The sequence below is a fragment of the Biomphalaria glabrata genome, chromosome 11 (genome assembly GCF_947242115.1).
Source record: "Biomphalaria glabrata chromosome 11, xgBioGlab47.1, whole genome shotgun sequence".
Classification (NCBI taxonomy): Eukaryota; Metazoa; Mollusca; class Gastropoda; family Planorbidae; genus Biomphalaria; species Biomphalaria glabrata.
Window position 1 is genome coordinate 24,199,246 of NC_074721.1, and position 18,791 is coordinate 24,218,036.

At 35.3% G+C, this 18,791-nt stretch overlaps 1 protein-coding gene across 5 annotated transcripts in view; it reads left to right on the forward strand.

Annotated features, from left to right (window-relative positions):
• Window positions 1–12,231: 12,231 nt before the first annotated feature.
• Window positions 12,232–18,791, forward strand: part of LOC106079457 (solute carrier family 49 member 4-like) — a 206,223-nt gene continuing 199,663 nt past the window's right edge. For 3 of the 5 annotated variants that reach the window (XM_056004138.1, XM_056004140.1, XM_056004143.1), the window contains exon 1: window positions 12,232–12,389. Coding sequence is in view for 1 of the 5 variants with exons in the window: in XM_056004141.1 (XP_055860116.1) it covers window positions 12,348–12,389 (42 nt within the window). In the remaining 4 variants the exon portion in view is untranslated. Of the gene's footprint in view, window positions 12,390–12,416; window positions 12,439–18,791 lie in introns of those variants that run through there. The other 2 variants (XM_056004141.1, XM_056004139.1) reach the window with 2 other exon arrangements.

Below are 18,791 nucleotides of genomic sequence, written 5' to 3' on the forward strand. Positions count from 1 at the left end.
AATGTATAACAAATTATGTAAGAAAAATTCGTTACAGAGAATTGAACCATTTGATATGAATAGCCAATGTTCAATGCATGCGATACCTAGCAATCAAGATCAACGAAACGGGAGGTTATTTTATGTTTTTTTGAATTCAATTTCTATCTGAAAGATGTCTACACATTTTAATTCAGTATTTTGTAAATATTGCTTCAAAAAGTCTCACTTTATCTAAATGAAAATATTTTGTTTTGTTTTAAAAGATTGTTAATAAAAAGCAAGAGTAAATTTAATGCTATTTCTATATTTTACTTTAAAAATTATAAAATTGCTAAAACTATTGAAACACTAATCTCGTTTTGAAGGAATGACCTTTCTTTTTTTTATTTTTGTAGTACAACGACATAGAGAACTACGTTTTTTTTAAAAAGTAAATTTTGCATTTATTTTCATAATAAATCTATCTTTACAGTAAATATTTCAAATTTCATAATATTACAAAAAATATTTTTTAAAATGACTGATTACAAAAATCATTTAAGAAAAACACAAATATTTTTTGTATTTATCGTAATAAATATTACATTTCTAAAAAGAAGTACATTCCTATGGTAAATCAATATAACTTTTTATGTTTTATTTATATACATAGATAAGTTAGACATATTTATGTCTTCACACTGTTTGTTCATTTGGTTGCAAAGCATATCACATTACCTAATTTAAATCGCATAATTTAATTCATGCAAAGTCTATATCTTTATCGCCTTATTACATGTAGACTGTTCATTTATTGCTCTTGTCATTAGAATGTTCCTTGATCTCAATGCTTGCGAAACATTTTGGCCTCTAGACAGCCGATACAATTTTTCTTGGAATTTCTTTTGGCAGACTGTATATATATATATATATATATATATATATATATATATATATATATATATATATATATATGACAGATTGTATATATATATATATATATATATATATATATATATATATATATATATATGACAGATTATGATAAAAGTAGTAAAACAAAAGACTTAAATAGATGAGCACAATAAAATGCAATTTTTAATTATTTATTTTTTTTAATGTTAAAAAAAAATTTATATTAGAAAAATCCGTTACAAAAAATTGTAATTTTATATTTATAAAAAAAGAACATTTAGACAGATTCCTCCGATTCTGGAGTTTCAAGGAGTATCCCATGACCTTATTTGAAACGTTTGGTTTTTATCTAGCTTTAGATTTCCTTGAAATTCTGCTACCATATACTATTTTCTCAATAATTTTGAAACCTAATTTGACTCTCTGGAAACAGAACATCAAGTCTTGTTTGAAGCTTGCTGGAAACGAACAGTTTAGCAGTTATTTCCTTTGGGGCTCACTTAAGATGTAACCATAGAGATAGACTTCCTGGGCAGCGTTATCACTGATGCATTGAATATTGCTATTCGAAATCAAGAACTGAAGACGCCATTCGAATCAGAGGCAAGTGGAAATTTATCAAAGCCCTCGAATGAAGGTCAAAGACACGACCAAAAACATCCATCCATCTAACCGAAGTATTAGAAGAACGCAAAAAGAAGCAAAGATGGACAGAATTAGAACCAGTGTACGATGTTGGACCTGTGGAAAACTTTTCTATAGAAATTCCCCCGGAAACAGAATATTTGAACCCATTGCAACATTAATTCTATTTATCTAGACCAGTGGTTCCCAAACTTTTTTGTCTCGTAGACCCCTTGCCATGTTTTTAAGTTTTCGGTAGACCCCCCAGCATTTTTTTGTAAATTCATTAACTTCAGATTTGCTTTTCTCACTGATTACTATGCGATATATATATTTATTGATGACATTCAAAGCAAAATAAAGCAAAATAAAATTTAATATGCATTACAAGAAGTATCTAAACAACAACAACAATAAAGAAAAACGCCTATTGGTGGGCGGCTTTGATAATAAAATTGCAATCTTGGTCTTCAATTTAGTTCGGGTTAACATTCTATCTTCTCGATTAGATGATGTCTGACTGATTTAAATTTGGAAAGTAAGAAAATTTATTATTGTCATTGTATGCTTCATTAATTTAATCCTCACATGAAACACTGAGATTATGCCTTCGTGTTGATTAAACTTAGGTTATCACATTGTAGCTGCAAGTTAACCTCATTCAATTTATGACACAAGTTTGTGAAATAGACTATGTCCGATTCCCGTTTAATTTTTGTGTTTAAAAATAAGATCTTAGCAACCAAGAACTCAGAAAAAATAGTTTCAAAGATAAGCCTTTCGACAACTTCATACTTCAGTGTGAAGGAGCAATTGATCAAAATTTCAGGCAAAAAGCAATTCTTTATGAATTTCTTGATTCATAACAAAAATATAAAAATACCACTACATCAGGCAAGTAATAACACGATAACCATTCATTGTCCAAAACTCATTTCACCATTACACCTTTGAACTGTATTGTTGCTTAGAGGAATTTTTAATGATAACAGATATAGGATTGTGTAAAACAGGTTGTAACGCCATCATAAAAATTCAAGCTCTGGTATAAATCATTTATACATGAATTTATTTAAAAATATAAGGCTCGATTTCTGAAATAAAGTCGAAATTCCATTGTTCAGTGATGATGACTAATAAGAAAATAAAAGCTAGTCGTGTAGAATATTTGTATTACACAAATTACAAACTAGTGTTTAAGAGGGAAGACATATTAGGAACTCCATTTATTACGTAAACACAAGCGGTGTTGCACTGACACCCTAGTGTGCAAATACATATGTTACAAGCCGGCTCAGTCTGAAGCAATTATCTGAGGATGACGGCGATAGAGGAATATTGTTATAAACTTGGTGGTGGCACAGAGAGGGGTAGTGGTGTGTGTGTAGTCAGACGACGCAAATCGCCCCAGGCCAGAGCTAGACGAGCGGTCAACCGTGACGAGTTACGACTGTCAGCCGAGTCGAGTGTCAACAGGACAGTTCGGGAAGGATCGCCGTCGTGAACAAGAGCTCAGGAGCGTCACGAGAGTTGTAGTCATCTGACCACCTAGAAACGTCGAGCGGCGTTCTGTCCGGTTCGAGAAGGCTAGTAGGGACCCTATATAAAGAGCGGAGGCGACGCAGTCAAGACGGTTCAGAAAGCGGGTTCACGACAGGAGTTCAGAACACGGTCGACTACAGCACAGTTCAACGGTGTGGTCCTGTACGGAGCATTACGACGGTTCAGTGCGGAGTACTGTCAAGTACAGTTGAGACGAACGGGGTCTTGATCTTGGTCTGTGATCGTCCGACACAACGATCCCAAGTTTGTGAAGTCAGTCCCGAACTGTTGAACCCAGTGCAAGCCCGGAACGAGACGGAGAGGCCAGTGCAAGACTTGATACGTCGGAACGGTGTTATCGCAGTGCTATTTGTACTGTTCTACGTGCTGCCAATTGTACAGTATTGGCTGTTATTTATGGACATTAAACCTTTACGTTATTTTGGAGCCCTGACTTGTCAAGTTCTTTAAGTTGGTGGTGTATGGTGCAGTTTGCAGAGAGCCTGGATAGTGAGATTCGTAACAATATAAAAAAAAATATCGGAATGGATATGGAAAAACTGCAAGAATGATATCACGACCGTTAGATTACATTGAATCTATCAATGTACTAAATTCAAGCTATTGGTAGATATCAAAATGAATATTAAAACACCAGACCAGACAGCCACTAAATTTTAATGCCAGCAAAGCAATAAGAAGCTATGGACATAAAAAGAATTGAAATGAAAATGAAGCAGCGTTGGTTTTCGCCAATCGTCTTAGGGAAGAAAAATAATCCACTGATATATCCACTCCTTAGAATCGACGACACACTTGACGACACTTTTAATATTTTCAGAAAAATTTCAGAAAATGAACTACATTTTATCCGTCGATAAAAAAAAGAAATGATTGTGTTGAATGTGTTGCTATTGTATTAATCTAGTGATTTTATTATTATTACATTGTTAATATTCACATGTATTCATTAAACTGATAATTATGATGATATAAAATATAAACATGGCATTACTGACATTAGTTATCTAATACAGAAGTGGTAAACTTTTTGCTTCCATGCGCCGTTTTTTTCACTTCTAAACAGATGAGCCACAAAAAGTATACCCACCCCCTTTTTAAATTTTCATCCATTACAGGTTCTGAAAAATAATTACTAGCATTGACCGAATGATTTCTTCGTTACAAATATTCTTCAGAATATTTTCATTTGAAAATGTATAAATGCAAGAATGCAGTCTTCGTCTTCAGCACAATGAGTACCACCTGTCAATTCTAACTGAGCCAACCATGCACCGCGAGGGACGCTTCCACACTTCTTAAGTGCATGCTGTCCGCTGTTAGCGCAGATGGATTTCTATTTTCTTTACCCATTCGAACTACTTAAACATCGCTTCCAACTAAGCGAGGCTGTTTTCCCGTTGCTGGGTGCCTCCAGACTCAGTACCCTGCACATCTCTAGATAAGTAATTAAGCTTTTTGCTCATGTTAGTGAATAGTGATATAGATCACGTCGTACCAAACGTAAACCGACTATCTGGCATTCAAGGGATACTGTTGTCGATGCCTGTCACTTGACTCACATAACGATGTCATCTGCAAACAGGGCTGTCAAGTCATTGATGACAGAATATGTACAAGTAAGTACCGATCCCTAGGCACACCCTGCTCCAGTGCAAATTTCCTGTTTAAGATCTATGAAAATCGCTAGCGGACCAGGTCGACTCGTGCTTAAGAAAAAAAATCATCTGAATTTGCTTGTGGTTTATTACTCTATAGCTCCAGAACAAGCTGGTTTCAGATGTTGATGTCTATAGCGGTGAAGACATCAACCTTTTTGTGCAGAGCGTAGCAGATGGATTGCAAAGGACCGAAAACACATACGCAGTCTTTATTGACTTACATAATAAAGTATGGCGGACTAGTTTGCTTCATAAGATAAGAGCCGTTTGGGTGCGGGGACGGATATATTACGATTGAGAGACTTCATACAAGACCGTACAATAAGAATAAGGATGTACTGAGAAGTCTCAGGGGAAATGTCCCTCGAGCACTTCCTCCCCCAGGATGATATTGTCCTTTGGAAATCCGGAAGGAGCGCAACCTTAATACAAAACGTGTTGCAAGAAGATCCTGCTCATACATACACACAAAAATGGAGTTTTGAAATCAACACCTACAAGACGTTCTATTCTCTGTTCACTCTCGGGATTTGCATTCTCGAGCAAATTTTCCGGCTCTTCATGCTCTTAGCATGGGAAAAGTCAGTACTGTCCTGCTTTATGAGATATAAAAGATTGGATGAATACCTCCCAGCTAGAAAACTAGTGCAGAAGACGTATTCAGATGCAGTCTTTTATGCATGATGCCACTAGACAATTTGTTAAAGCTGGCCTCTCCACCAACTGACAAAACATTCAACGCTTTCATCCTCTTCCCCCTTGCGGTCGCCCAACGACCCCAGACATACATTTGAAACTAGTAGGCCCCTAATGCCACAAAGCTAACGACCTTCAAATTATAGCATTGGAGACGATTAATACCTTGAAGCCCAGTGCTATTTTTGCGATATGTCGCGTGAACGAATTGTCGGATGAACGGAATGTCTGGTGAACGAATAGTCGCGTGAACGAAAAGTCGTGAACGATTTGTCGGTGAACGAAATGTCAGTGAACGAATTGTCGTGTCCCCCAGGCTGACAGAGCCACTTTTAGCCAAAAAACAAAAGGGTCATGGTGAACTAAAGGCTTCATGGAAATCTATGAGCCTACAAGCTTCATAGAATCCCACATATAGACATCCGTTCGGTAAAGCCCACCTGATGATTCAATTCAGGCTACAAAAATATGTCACGTTTGGGAGTACCACAAGATCAGTGTAAAAATATACTGCCTGGAAATCATTTAATACATTATATAAAATACAATAATACTAAAGATATACTTAGCCCAAAGATCTCCAGAGCAGGGCACACTTCTCCGAGTACCCCAAGACACACGACCACTAACAGAAAAAATACTATTTACAACACAGGTCAAGTGGTCAAATGGCAACTAAGCACAGTTTGCAAGGCCTTATATAAACTTCATAAAAGGTATCAATGCTATGATCAAAATTACTAAAAAATAATACTTATTTCCCCATTATGTCACACTCAAAATCTTAGGACCATGTTTGCAGTTTCGATGTAGAGACCATTGCAGTCTGTGAAGCTTTAAAAGTCATTGGCGAGGGTGGGCATATGGTAACAGCATAACCCTTTCTATTCTGTTCATCACGTTACAATACCGCCAAGAACATTTTCAATTCAATGGGCTGCTACATTGATCTTTACCACAGTTATCAAAGATGAAGGCGAGAAATTCATACGAAACGGTATCATTGAACCTTTCCAAATCACATGAAATTTCACCTTATGTTAAGATTGGATAAAATGGAAAAAGAATGTGTAGTGGCGGCTCTGTATCAAGCATACTTTGTAATCTTGGATATTGTGGTTCTAGTTGTTCTGAGATGTCATTTGGAAAGTCATAATTATTATCAAATCTATTTGCTTACTCAGACGACTTTCTGATGTGTTTTCTGTTTCTTCTGTAGACATGATTTCCACTTATGACATTATATGATCTAGGCTTAGAATGTTCCGAAACTACTGTTCCTGGTTTCCATTTAGAATTAAGTTGCATTCTGACAGCCGTTCCGTCTTGTAGTGGATTATAATTCCTTTCCTCTTGTCATAATAATGTTTCTCAAATGAGTCAAAGTGTTTCTACACCACGTTGCGATCAGGTGTCTTAGGTGTGAGTATTTCCACGCTCGTCCCATTAGTAATTGTGCAGGCGACAGAAATTTGTCTTCGCTTTTCTTCCACAGTTTCTTCACTGTCTGAATAGCTCTTTCAGCTTCACCATTAGAAGACATTTCATGCTCTATTGCGTATGATTTACAGAAATTCCTGAATTCCCAAAAAGCAAAATGTGGCCCGCTATCTGACCGTAATCTTCTAGGTATTCCAAGGCATGCGAATTTACTCTTCATTTCTTCGATGATATCTGATGTAGTTTCCTGTGACAGTTCTTTGACATCAATAAACTTTGAGAAGTAGTCAACTAAAAGCACATACTTTTTACCCTCAAAGTTAAACAGATCACACCCAACCATGCTGTATGGAAGGTCTGGTGTCTTGGTATTTTGATTCTGAGCTGTCACATTCTGCATTTATGCCTGGCTATACATGACTTCTCCGGCTTTCTGCTTACACTTGACTTATTCCCAAGTGAGACTTTTGAATCAGATTTAGCAAGTATTTATACGTAAGCTCGGTGGCACAGACCTTTGTATAATAATACCATTCGAAGTTGATAACTGGTCTCTTGAATCCCAATATGGCCTGACTTCTATTGGAGACTCGCTTCTTGTGTCTGGCCAAATAGTCATAATTACTTCCAGAAGCATTGAAAGTTCCTTGCTTGGACAGTCTTGAAGAGACAAGCCCATATTAGGTACTCTGTTTTAGATTGTACTCCGTTGCCTTTTGCATGACTTTTTTCAATATGTGATCAATATGTGATTATGATTGTTCAACATCTCTACCAGCTACTAGAATGTCGTCTATACCTTGATACCTTGAAGCATTCGGTAAATTTCTGGCGCTGATTTGATTCCAAATCATCTATATCTTTCCAGAGGTGTGTTGAAAGTTGTGAAAAATGAAGATTCTCGTTCAAGCTTTATAAGCTGACTTGTGCTACATATTTCCAAACGCCAGGAATATGCATTGTGGCTTAGGCACATCATGGAGACCAACCCCAGCCAGAAGTCATCACAGTGATTCACAGTGAGACACCTCCAAATCCCTCCTTTTCTACGCATGCGCATAATCTAAGACCTAGAAAGAAATAAAGTAGAGGTGAATGAAATATTCGGGGTCCAGTTTTTTAATGGCAAATACGATACCAAACCTTCTCTCTCGATGATCGAATACCTCTGCTTCCGAGGCAAAAGTTCGTAACACGGTGGTTCGTAAAGTTCGTGCTCCGAAGGTTGTTGTCAGTTTGAAGTTGAAACTTTACGCCTTGGCTTACCTTCGGAGCACGAACTTTACGAACCACCGTGTTACAAGTGGGCTCTGATGCTCCAGGACTACAAGTTCGACTGAAAGAATATAACTATTTATATGTATTATGTATGTATTTAATATGTATTGTTTTGTATGCTTTACATGTTGTAATATTTTCATGAGGTGTTGTTCTTTGAGAAAGCATCTGTATTGAATAGTTGCTTATCTTGACTTTCTGAAGGTAGTGTTCTTCGGCATCCAGTCTTGGCAATGGTTCCTTATTCCTTTTGCTTGTTTCGGTTGTCCATGTAGTTTCCCAAAATCTCTGAAGACTTGTATTTAATATCTGTGTTTTAGTGTATAGGATGTAAATAATTTTATGGGCGTTTTGTTATCTAGAATATTGTGTACGTGTGTGTTTACGTCATCCTTAGTTGCCGCAAGATAGAGAGAGCTTCTGTTGTTGGCTGGCTAGCTAGTTTTCTCTTTACCCGATGTAACGGTACATAGTTTTATTAAGGAGAATGATCTTTCAAACGGGTGTCGTTATTGAAAAGTTCTTCTGTAGAGGCATCGCTATATCTACGTTTTCTTTTTATTCAGGGTGTATTCCTTGGGCTAAGGGAAAGATTTTCGCCTTTCCGCCCTTGGAGCCAATTGTAACTATCGTGTTGAGGTGTAGGAAGTTTGTCTGTAGGTCGTTGAGTGCCCTGATTCTGTGGCACCGAATTTTAAGATAAATAAATTTATTATGTGTACTTGCTTTTGTAAATACCAATAAGATGTCATCATTTTTATCATACTTTATGTTCATTAAATTGCTAAACTTCTGATTGGCTTGTTAACATTAATGATTTTCGTGTTGAACAGTCTTGAACCACCTTCTACCAAGCGCGTCCCCAGGTGGCGGATAGGGGAAAGACCCTTAGATATAAGGGTTAGCTGTGAATAGCAAATTAACAGCCGTGGACCAACTGGTTTGCAGTCATGGAGGATGAGGTGAAGTATTCCTGTGGTAAGAATATTTACTAAAAACATCTCAGAAATCCAGGGAAATGATTGCAAAAAGCGAGTATAGGGCGCTCTAACTCTAAACCCTGGTAGATGAAACCCGTTAGCTAGTGATAGCAGTTCATCTAGGAGAGAAAACTCCGAAAATAAACGCCTTGAAGATGATCAAAGGCTATAGGAGCACACCCAGAAAGAAAAGCAGGCTGAAGTCGGAGTCAATGGGCCTCCTGGCGCATAACACATTGACACGCAACCTCATCTATGTTGGAGTTCAGTAACGATTCTAATAGATGTGGCGTCCTGCCTGTGGAATCCCGCCGCGCAGGTAGGGGGCCGGACACAACAGAATGCGACAACACATGTCCCGGAAGCTCAAAATTGGAACCAGTGAAATCTGCCCATGTGGAGTATCACCAGAAAATGCCGACCACGTCCTCCAAAACTGCTCTCTCTACCAAGAGGCCCGTATAAGACATTGGCCCCAAATCACCCCAATAGAAAGAAAACTATATGGAGAGCTCCCTGATTTGGATACCACTGCGCATGTATTGGTCTAGTCATATGAAAACTCCAACATAACAATGAGAACGATGAAGAAGAAGAAGTGGAACAGTTACCGTTTATTTACTGTTTTCTTGAATAACATTTATTCGGTGCTCGTAGTTCTGTATATTATTTACCTTTTGGTTCTTGCTTCAGGGTGGGGATACGGGACCCTATCTAAGCAAATAACCCGACAGAAAAAGTTCCAGTACTTTCTTTAGTCTGCTATTGTCCGTTATAATCATATTGTCTTTCATGTGTATAACGTCTGTTACCCTTGTCTGTCATATCTGTGTCACTGTCTTTTTGGATTTCTGATTTCTAAACTCAATCGATAAAAACCTTCTTTAACAATATTATAACAAAATCTTGATTCTCACAAACTTTTATGTGACCAATAGGTCATACAGGAACAACACTTGCTTAAAATGAAACGGACATGGTTTTCGACTCATCATTATGTTCATAACAAATACTGAATCAAGTTGTAAGAATTTCGAAATGGATAGAATATTTTGGCCAGAGAAGTTTGACATTGATCCCACAGCACCTCAAGCAGCAGAGCATTGGCAGCAATGGTATGAAACTTTTTAAAAATTTGAATCAGTAGTATCAGTAGAAAATCTTTATACACTACATAAAATCTCTCCTGCTGTATACCAAATGATACTTGATAAAGAGACATTTTATGAAGCAATCCATCTACATTCAACTTAAGGCACAGCTTTAGCTACTTGCAAACAAGGGGAACTTTGTTTATGTCTACAGACGTGCAGCATTTCCTCCACGAGAGAGGAATCACGACTATATGACGTCTAAATGGGTTGATTTAGTAACATGCTATTATTCGAACACCAAACGGTCGAGAGGAACAAAACGTTATAGAAAATGAGAATCAGTGTGGAACAGAGTTGATACTGACTTTGTCAAAAGCTCGCCCCAAGAAATGAACCTATTGATTCTACGATGGCTGAAGAAACCACCGTAGTCGAGCCAGACCGTTGGAAGCTCAAGCAGAGGAAAACTACACATAGATGCAATCAGAGTAAGGAGAACTAGGCCCAATTACAAAGTGTAAAAGCTCATCACCTTACTAGACGTTGATATTCAATTTGTCAATATTAGTCTCCAAAATGACATTTGTTTATTTTACTATCTTTGATTTATCATGTTATATTTGTTACAGCATGTCATCCTATTCTACTCTATTATTGTTCTACATTTACTTAATTATTTCATTGTCAATAACACTAGTAACCACAATTTGAAGGGGTGAATGTTATGAAATGTTATGCTGTATCGGTTGTCGTTTTATGTTTACAATGTGCTTGTAACTCGTCCTTAAGAATGTGTTCACGAAATGTGTGTTGTGTAGTGTATTCAGTGTATTAAAGCCATACTAAACGGACATGGTTTTCGACTGTTATCATTATGTTCATAACAAGACGTTAACGCAGGAAACCAGGTTTTATCGTGAAAAGCTTGCAATGTATAGGGCAGATAATTTGCCAATGGTTAATGCCTTTACTTATCCCTAAAGTCATGTCATGGAAGGAAGGGGTGCAATAAAAATCCCGAAATTTAAAGTATAATGTAAACTTCCTGAAGAGCATATGCTTTCTTTTATATGCGTTTTTGTTTTGTTTCTATGAATTAAATTATGCGTCATGTTATAGGTCTTGCAACGAAAAAAAAGTTTGGGCAGGCATAGATATGTCAATGTTTTATTTCCGAAACATACATTTTACTACGTTAAATATAAAATATATTGTTTTTGTTGTTTTTTTTTGAGTAATCAAAAATTTAAAAATTTTAAATCATAATTAAACATTTACTTTCAAAAATAGATTTATTATAAAATAAAATGAAATTTTTTTTAGTAAAATAATTGTAGTCGGTATGCTAAAAAAACGAAAGACTAATCCTTCAAGGGAGATAACTGTTGGAAAGGAGATCTTAATTTTAATTAGTTTTACTTAATTTAGAATTTTTAAGGTCAAATATAGTGTAAGCGAAAATGTACCTTTCTTTTTATTAATAAAGTTTTTAAAACATATAACATATATATTAAATGTTTTAATTTAGACAACGTTCAACATTTCATAGTAAAATTTAGAAAATAATTAATTAAAAATTGTAGATTTATCTTTAAAATAGAAATGTACAATTCATTGATCTTGATTCTGCAGTCAGTCAAAGAAGGTTTCAAAGTTTTTGAGAATAGTATTTGATTTTGTAAGTAACGTATAAATGTATATTTATCTTTCAGAAAGGAATTAAATTGAATTTTAAAAAACATAAAATAATTTCCATTTCGTTGATCTTGATTGCTGAGTGGCACTTGGAGTTCAATTCTGTTTAACGGATTTTTCTTATATAATTTTTTTAGCAATAATGTGCTTAAGTGCATATAGAGCGCAAAGTTACACTCAAGATAATCAAGTACTGTTTCGCCATGACTCTAATGGTATTTTTTTTCTTATTGCCGACTGTAAACCTAGATGTTAATGACTCACCGACTTAGTTTTTTTGTCCTTCAACTAAATAAAAATGATAATAAAGCTCAAGATAAAAAAAAAAGTGTGTGATGAGATAATTTGATAAAGCAAGACAAGTATGAACACATATCAGACGTCAAGCAAATGTTGATCATAAACTATAATCAATATAAGACCAAGTTTGATGATCACCAATGAAAAAAAACAACACATCAGCTTTTTCAACAATATGTAAGGTAAGATTTCGTGTGCATTTGTTTTTATTGAGTTCAATGCATCTTTATGGTTAGCAAGCTTGATTGAATAATATCCTAATTAATAAATAAATAGCTAGTCTAAAATTCACAGATATTACAAATAGCTAGCTATCGATATTTTGCAATATAAATTGTATGTAGGCTACTAGATTTAGATGTATTAAATTTTTATTAGTGCAATAACCATACATGTGCTCCTACTTCCCTAGTGCTATTTGAGTATGAGTGGGTTACCTGAGCTAGCAAGGAAAACGCAAATGGCCTGATAATACGAAAATTTAACTCGCAATTTTCCGTGTGCCTAGTAGATCGAAACCTAAGCTGTTAAATTAACTAATTCTCCCATTTGACTTGGACTGGAAATTTAACCCGTAATTGCCCGTGTGCCTAGATTGGCCTAGAAGCTGTTAAATTTACCAAAGACGATTCTATATTTGCGATTTCGAACCAATATGTTTAATTTTTAAAGACGAGGTAATACAAAATTGGCGCTTTCTGTTAATTCTAGCTTATAGGACTTTAAAAAAATTATGTAGATCTAGATAATAAGTCTTTGGCATCTGGAGTACTATTTTATTACTGCAATGTTTAATTAATAAGGAATTTATAAAAAAAGATTAGATCTAAATGGACATAAAAATCTAACAAATTCTAAAAAGTTGTTCTTAAGAACTTTTTTTTTTTTGCGTAATTTCCTCCAAATTTGTAACATTTTTTTAGCCAATTCAACTACTTCTTCTGCCCGCTAGGTCATCTGGTCATCATCCGCAAAGCTCAAGTTAGTAATTCTTCCTTCAATTTTAACAGTACCCTTCACAGCCATCGAGAGCATTATCCTTTCAAGGAAGATATTGTTGGTAGCTTTGTCTTACTACAACTGTGGTTTTAATCCAATCCTAAATATTATTGTTAAAGAAAACCGCACTGTTGATCTCTTTGTAGAGGCGCTGGATAATTTTTTACTGTTTCTATTATGTTGTCACCCAGAGTGCGCCATGCCATACTTATAAGTTATAAAAAACGGCAAGGGTCCATTGAAAAGTAAACAATATGTAGCCTAGTCAACAATGGGTAAATAATATACAGATATAGAGATAAAGATATAGATACATAGATGTAGATAATGATATAGAAATAGATATAGATATAGAATTGACGAATTTGACGTCCATTATAATTATAATAGACGGTTTGAGTGTAGGATTTGCAGGATTTGCAGAAGTCACTAATAGTTAATCCTCAATGTTGATCACGGCGTTTATTTACATATACGTACAACGAGCTTGTATTTCGGCAACTTCTGCGCGGTGTCCCAGCACAGTTATCAACAAAGCTTTCCTTTAAATGAATGAAGATTTAGATCTACCTAAACTAAACTTCTGATTTAGATTTCTGATTTATATCTACTAAATCGATCTAAAATATAAATTAGGATGATCTAGTCTAAAGGAAAACCACAGATACTCCCTCCAACAACTGGTCCACAAATGAAATTGGACCATAGCTCTCTGAGCATGCTTTAAGCATTTATAAAAACCATACTTTTAATTTATCATTGTAAACTAGATCTAGAATCTACAATGATTTTATAAATAGTTCACATTAGTTTCTAGGGAATATTAACTTCCAAAATGATGAAAGATCCATCTAGTAAACTTTGTCTGTATGCCACATGTCATATATGTTTTCTGCAAAATACACTTTTAAAGATTTATTTATTACTATTATAAAATGTATTATATCTATTCTTAAAAATAATAAATCTAATATATTTAAGACTTAAAGACATGTCACATGTGTTATAGCATAGGTCTGTATTTACCAATATAAATGATGACGTATTATATTAATTAGACTTTAGACTAAAAAAAGTATAGTAAAGGCTGGTAAAGGGCTATACTAGATCTATTGTACATTCTATATAGATTCACGCTTAAGGCATCTGTAGAATATTAGTATTACACAAATTACAAACTAGTTTTTAAGAGGGAAGACATATTAGGAACTCCATTTATTACGTAAGCACAGAATAACTAACAAACTAGACAACTAAAAAGTCAATTGAGTTGATCACAAATCAATTAACTATTCTGCCTGAGCTTGTTTACATAAGGTTCATGTGGTCTTGATGTGTTAGCAGTGTGTAGTGGCTGCTCTATATCTAGCGTAGTTTGTAATCTTGGACTCTCTAGATAGTCAAATCTTTCTTCTGTAGACATTTCTACTTTTGACTTTATATGATCTAGGCTTAGAATGCTTCGAAACTACTATTCCTCTTTTCCACTTTCACATTCTAACTGCCGTTCCGTCTTGTGGATTATAATGTTTCTGAGACTGTTTTTCTGAGAAAGTGTTTCTTCGCCACCTTGAGATCACGTGTGAGTATTTCCTCGCTCGAAGGTAATAAATTTCTGGGTCGGCCCCCTTGAGTATTTGTGCTTGGCGACAAATAAATATTATTCAGTGGAGTAGTTCTGTAGTCTAATAGCGAAAAAGATCAGCCTCGCCATTTGAACTCTGAAAATGAGGATTCGACATTTAATGGTCTATTTCGAATAATTTACAGAAGTTCAGGAATCCCCTTGAAGTGAACTGTGGCCCGCTATCTACCTTAACATTCTAGGTATTTCATGGAATGCGAATATATCTGATGTATGACAGTTCTGTGACAGTTCTTTGACATCAATAAAGTTTGAGAAGTAGTCCAATTAGAAGCTCCCTCAAAGTTAAGCAAATGCAAGGTCTGGTGTCTTGGTAGGCATTTTGATTTTGATTTGGTTCTGCACACCTGCTACAATCCCTATATGGCATTCATGCCTGACTTCTCTCGGCTATCTTCTTACACTTCACTATTCCTAAGTGAGACTTTTGAATCAGATTTAGCATGTATTTACTTGGCTTGGTGGCATTATTCTTAGAACTTTTTATATAATACCATCTCTTGAATCCCATTATGGCCTGACTTCTCGCTTCTTGAATCATTGTTGAAAGTTCCCTGCCGGTATAGTCTTCAATTTCACAGTATTTCGAATCGTCTGTAAATAGACATGTCTGCGTATCAGTTCGTTGTCCTAAGCATTTTGCTGTGTCACCAAAATATTATCTTGATTAAGGTCTACAACCTTAAACCTTCAACTACATTGATGTTCTCAATTTTACATTTTATATTGGCTACATGCAATACTAATAGGTACATCAATGAGGCTGTATTCTATTTTCTTCAATAGCAATTGCGGATCTCCCTCTTCACTATCAGTAATATTTAGAGTTTTGTAAACTTCACAACTTTACAGATTACCTATCCACATTCCCAGCCATCCGTCCATTGAAACATATGCTCACCTGCTGTTGAAACCTTAAAAACTCTTGACATAGATCTTTTGCATTCTAAATTCAAGATTGTTTGCTCAAAATAAAAAGAAGCCATTAATATAAACCTTTGGCTGGACAGCTTTACTGATGTATGTGGGCAGAAGTACAAATTTAAGTTCAGATCTTGTATCTGGGTTTTTGTGACAACATATCACACAAATTACAAACTAGTGTTTAAAGGGAAGTCATATAAGAAACTCCATTTATTATGTTAGCACAAACGGTGTTGCACACGTGTGTGCAATATATATTATACCAATATGTTACAATATCTATGAATAATCTTTATGCTTTATACAAATTCAAACATAAAACAATTTTGGCGACTGGGCATAGACTAAACATAGACATACAGGCCTACTTGTTCAAGTGTCACAATCGAAAGAAGGAATAGACTCGTTAATAGACTGTGGTTGCACGTTGGTGATGGAGGCGCTGGGAATCCCCGGCGCGTGGTGACTGTGTTGTAGTCTTGCTGGGGTGACTTTCAAGACGTGAAACGACGACGATTGCTGCAAAGATCACAACGGTATGTTTCGAAACGAGATGAAAGAAACAAATGAAGAAAGCTCAAGACCGTTTTTGATTCATTGCCTTGGATGTCGTCGGGTGAAAATGCGAATACGGGTCCCAACAATGGCCGAGTCAGAAACAATGAATTTGACTTTGCATGCGGCATAAGAGAGAACTCGATGCTTGAAAACAGCACATGAACTGTATATGCTGTGCCTTGCGGGGACAGTGCCAATGCCAAGAAACCCAGATACAAGATCTGAACTTAAATTTGTACTTCTGCCCACATCAGTGAGCGTGACTGGAACGGTGGTGAATTAATTTCTGCGAAACCTGATGCAGTGGTGAACATTACATGGATTGCTTTGTGGGCATAACTTACAGATGAGGCTAATAAAGACTGTGTGCTTGAAACCATGTCTACCTGTGTCAGGAGACGACCATAGAACAACAAAAACCACGGAATCTATATTGATCGCAACAACCTTCATTAGTGGCTGGTAATCCTAACTTCCACTAACTGTCTCTGTCAGCTGGCTGGTATCAACGACTATCGTCATGAAGTCGAAGCAGCGACCACGATATCGTAGACCCTCCAACTTGAAAAAGCGAAAGCGACGGCCGCGGAAAACTGTGCAGATGGCTTCGTGGGCAACAGACACCAAGCTTTTTTAAGATTGGTCAAACGGTTTTGATTTCTATGTGGGGAATATATACATATATACATACATACGATTTACTTTCTACTTTATAATATATATAATATATGTATGTATATGTGTGTGTTTGTATGTATGTATACATTAAAAATAAAAATAAACTTGAATCCTAAATGCTGCTGGTAAACTCATTTGCAAAAAAAAAAAACCCATTTGGGAGCTGTTTGAGACAATAAAAAAGCTAAAAAGGTTCCAGAAATAAAAAATCAACCCTTTGTAATTTTACCATCACAATGGAGTTACTATACACCAATAGCAAAGACAAACAGACACAAAAATCTTTATTCCCCTGGGAATCAAATCTTTAAATAGCAACAATCTGATATAAACTTTGCACAACTAAATTGTGAATGTACTTTTTTTATAGTTATAATGGTGTAATGGTAAGACAAATTTCCTTACAGACAATAAATATTATAGGCTAGTGCCAGATTTAGTACACCTGCCTATTAGCGGCCCCAGAAAAAGGAAAAGACGCCATTCATTTTGTGTGGTCTGTCTGTCCGTCCGTTTAGATCTCGTAAACTAGATATCACGATTTTTTAGACCTTTCAAAGTTCTGATGCAACGGCTACCAAACAGAAAAAAATAATTTTTAAAATCTAGCAATGTTTTCATAAAAATACACCATTTTTATTCACTTATTAATAATAACAAGCACGGGAAGCTATTTAGTAAAGGAGTTGACTAATTAACATATTTTAACACATTTAAGAAAACAGTTATATACTGTTTGCTTCTTTTTTTTTTGCCAAGTTAAGTAAGTTCTGTCATACTGACAACTACATTCACAAAAAAATGTTTACTTTTATTTTAAATTGAAAATATCTATGAATATAATGTAATAGAATTTAAAACAATTAATAGGTTGTTTTTCATATTATCCAGAGATGCCCACATGCCACAATGGAAATACGTATTCTACGTATTCTTGCATATTTTTAGGGGCAAATGCGTATTTTCCTAAATATCAAGAAATATACCTAGGAAAGACTAAAATTAAATCATTCAAACACATTAAAAGGCAGCTATCCTAAAGACAACATTTTGTATATGTCAAAATATTTACACTTTTAGTTTTATACTTAGACTTTTGTAGACCATGTTAGAATGATAACGTTCTTGTCACTTGCCGCTTGTGTTATTCACATTCCATAATAGCAGCAAAAGAACATTTAGCTGGATCAGTGACATCTAGTTTTAAAAATAATCTTGGCAATTTCTTTACAAGGTATCCAGCCACTGGAAATATTTTATATCGCTTTTGGCATCTTCTACAATCACTAATAACAAACATTTTAAATATTTGTTTTAGGCAGATAATCATAATTAGTCATTGTCTTTGTAATATAAAAAAGCTTTGCTATTAATGCCCCTGATTTCATTCTTTGAACTTAAGTAATGGAACCTTGCTAGTCGATAGTGACTATAACAGTAGCTACCACAGAAGATACATGCTGCAAATTATGCAACATCAGTTTCATTTCCTTTATCATTCTAAAAGAGAGATTAAGTACAACCAATGTTTCTTCTATGAAAACCTCTGTCCTTCGCACTTTCATCTACCTCAAAAACAAAATATCAAATCCAAATCTAGAATAGATCTAGATCTGTAAGCAGCATTAACAGTTGATTGTTTTTTGATGTGAATATTTTATATTCCAAAATTGATACCGTTTACTGCGTCATGTTCATTGTGAGCTAGTAGGGTGCATAGAGAAAAGCTCCGTTATGACCATCGCCTTTGTTTTATATGGGATAGTAGACGCCGGAGATT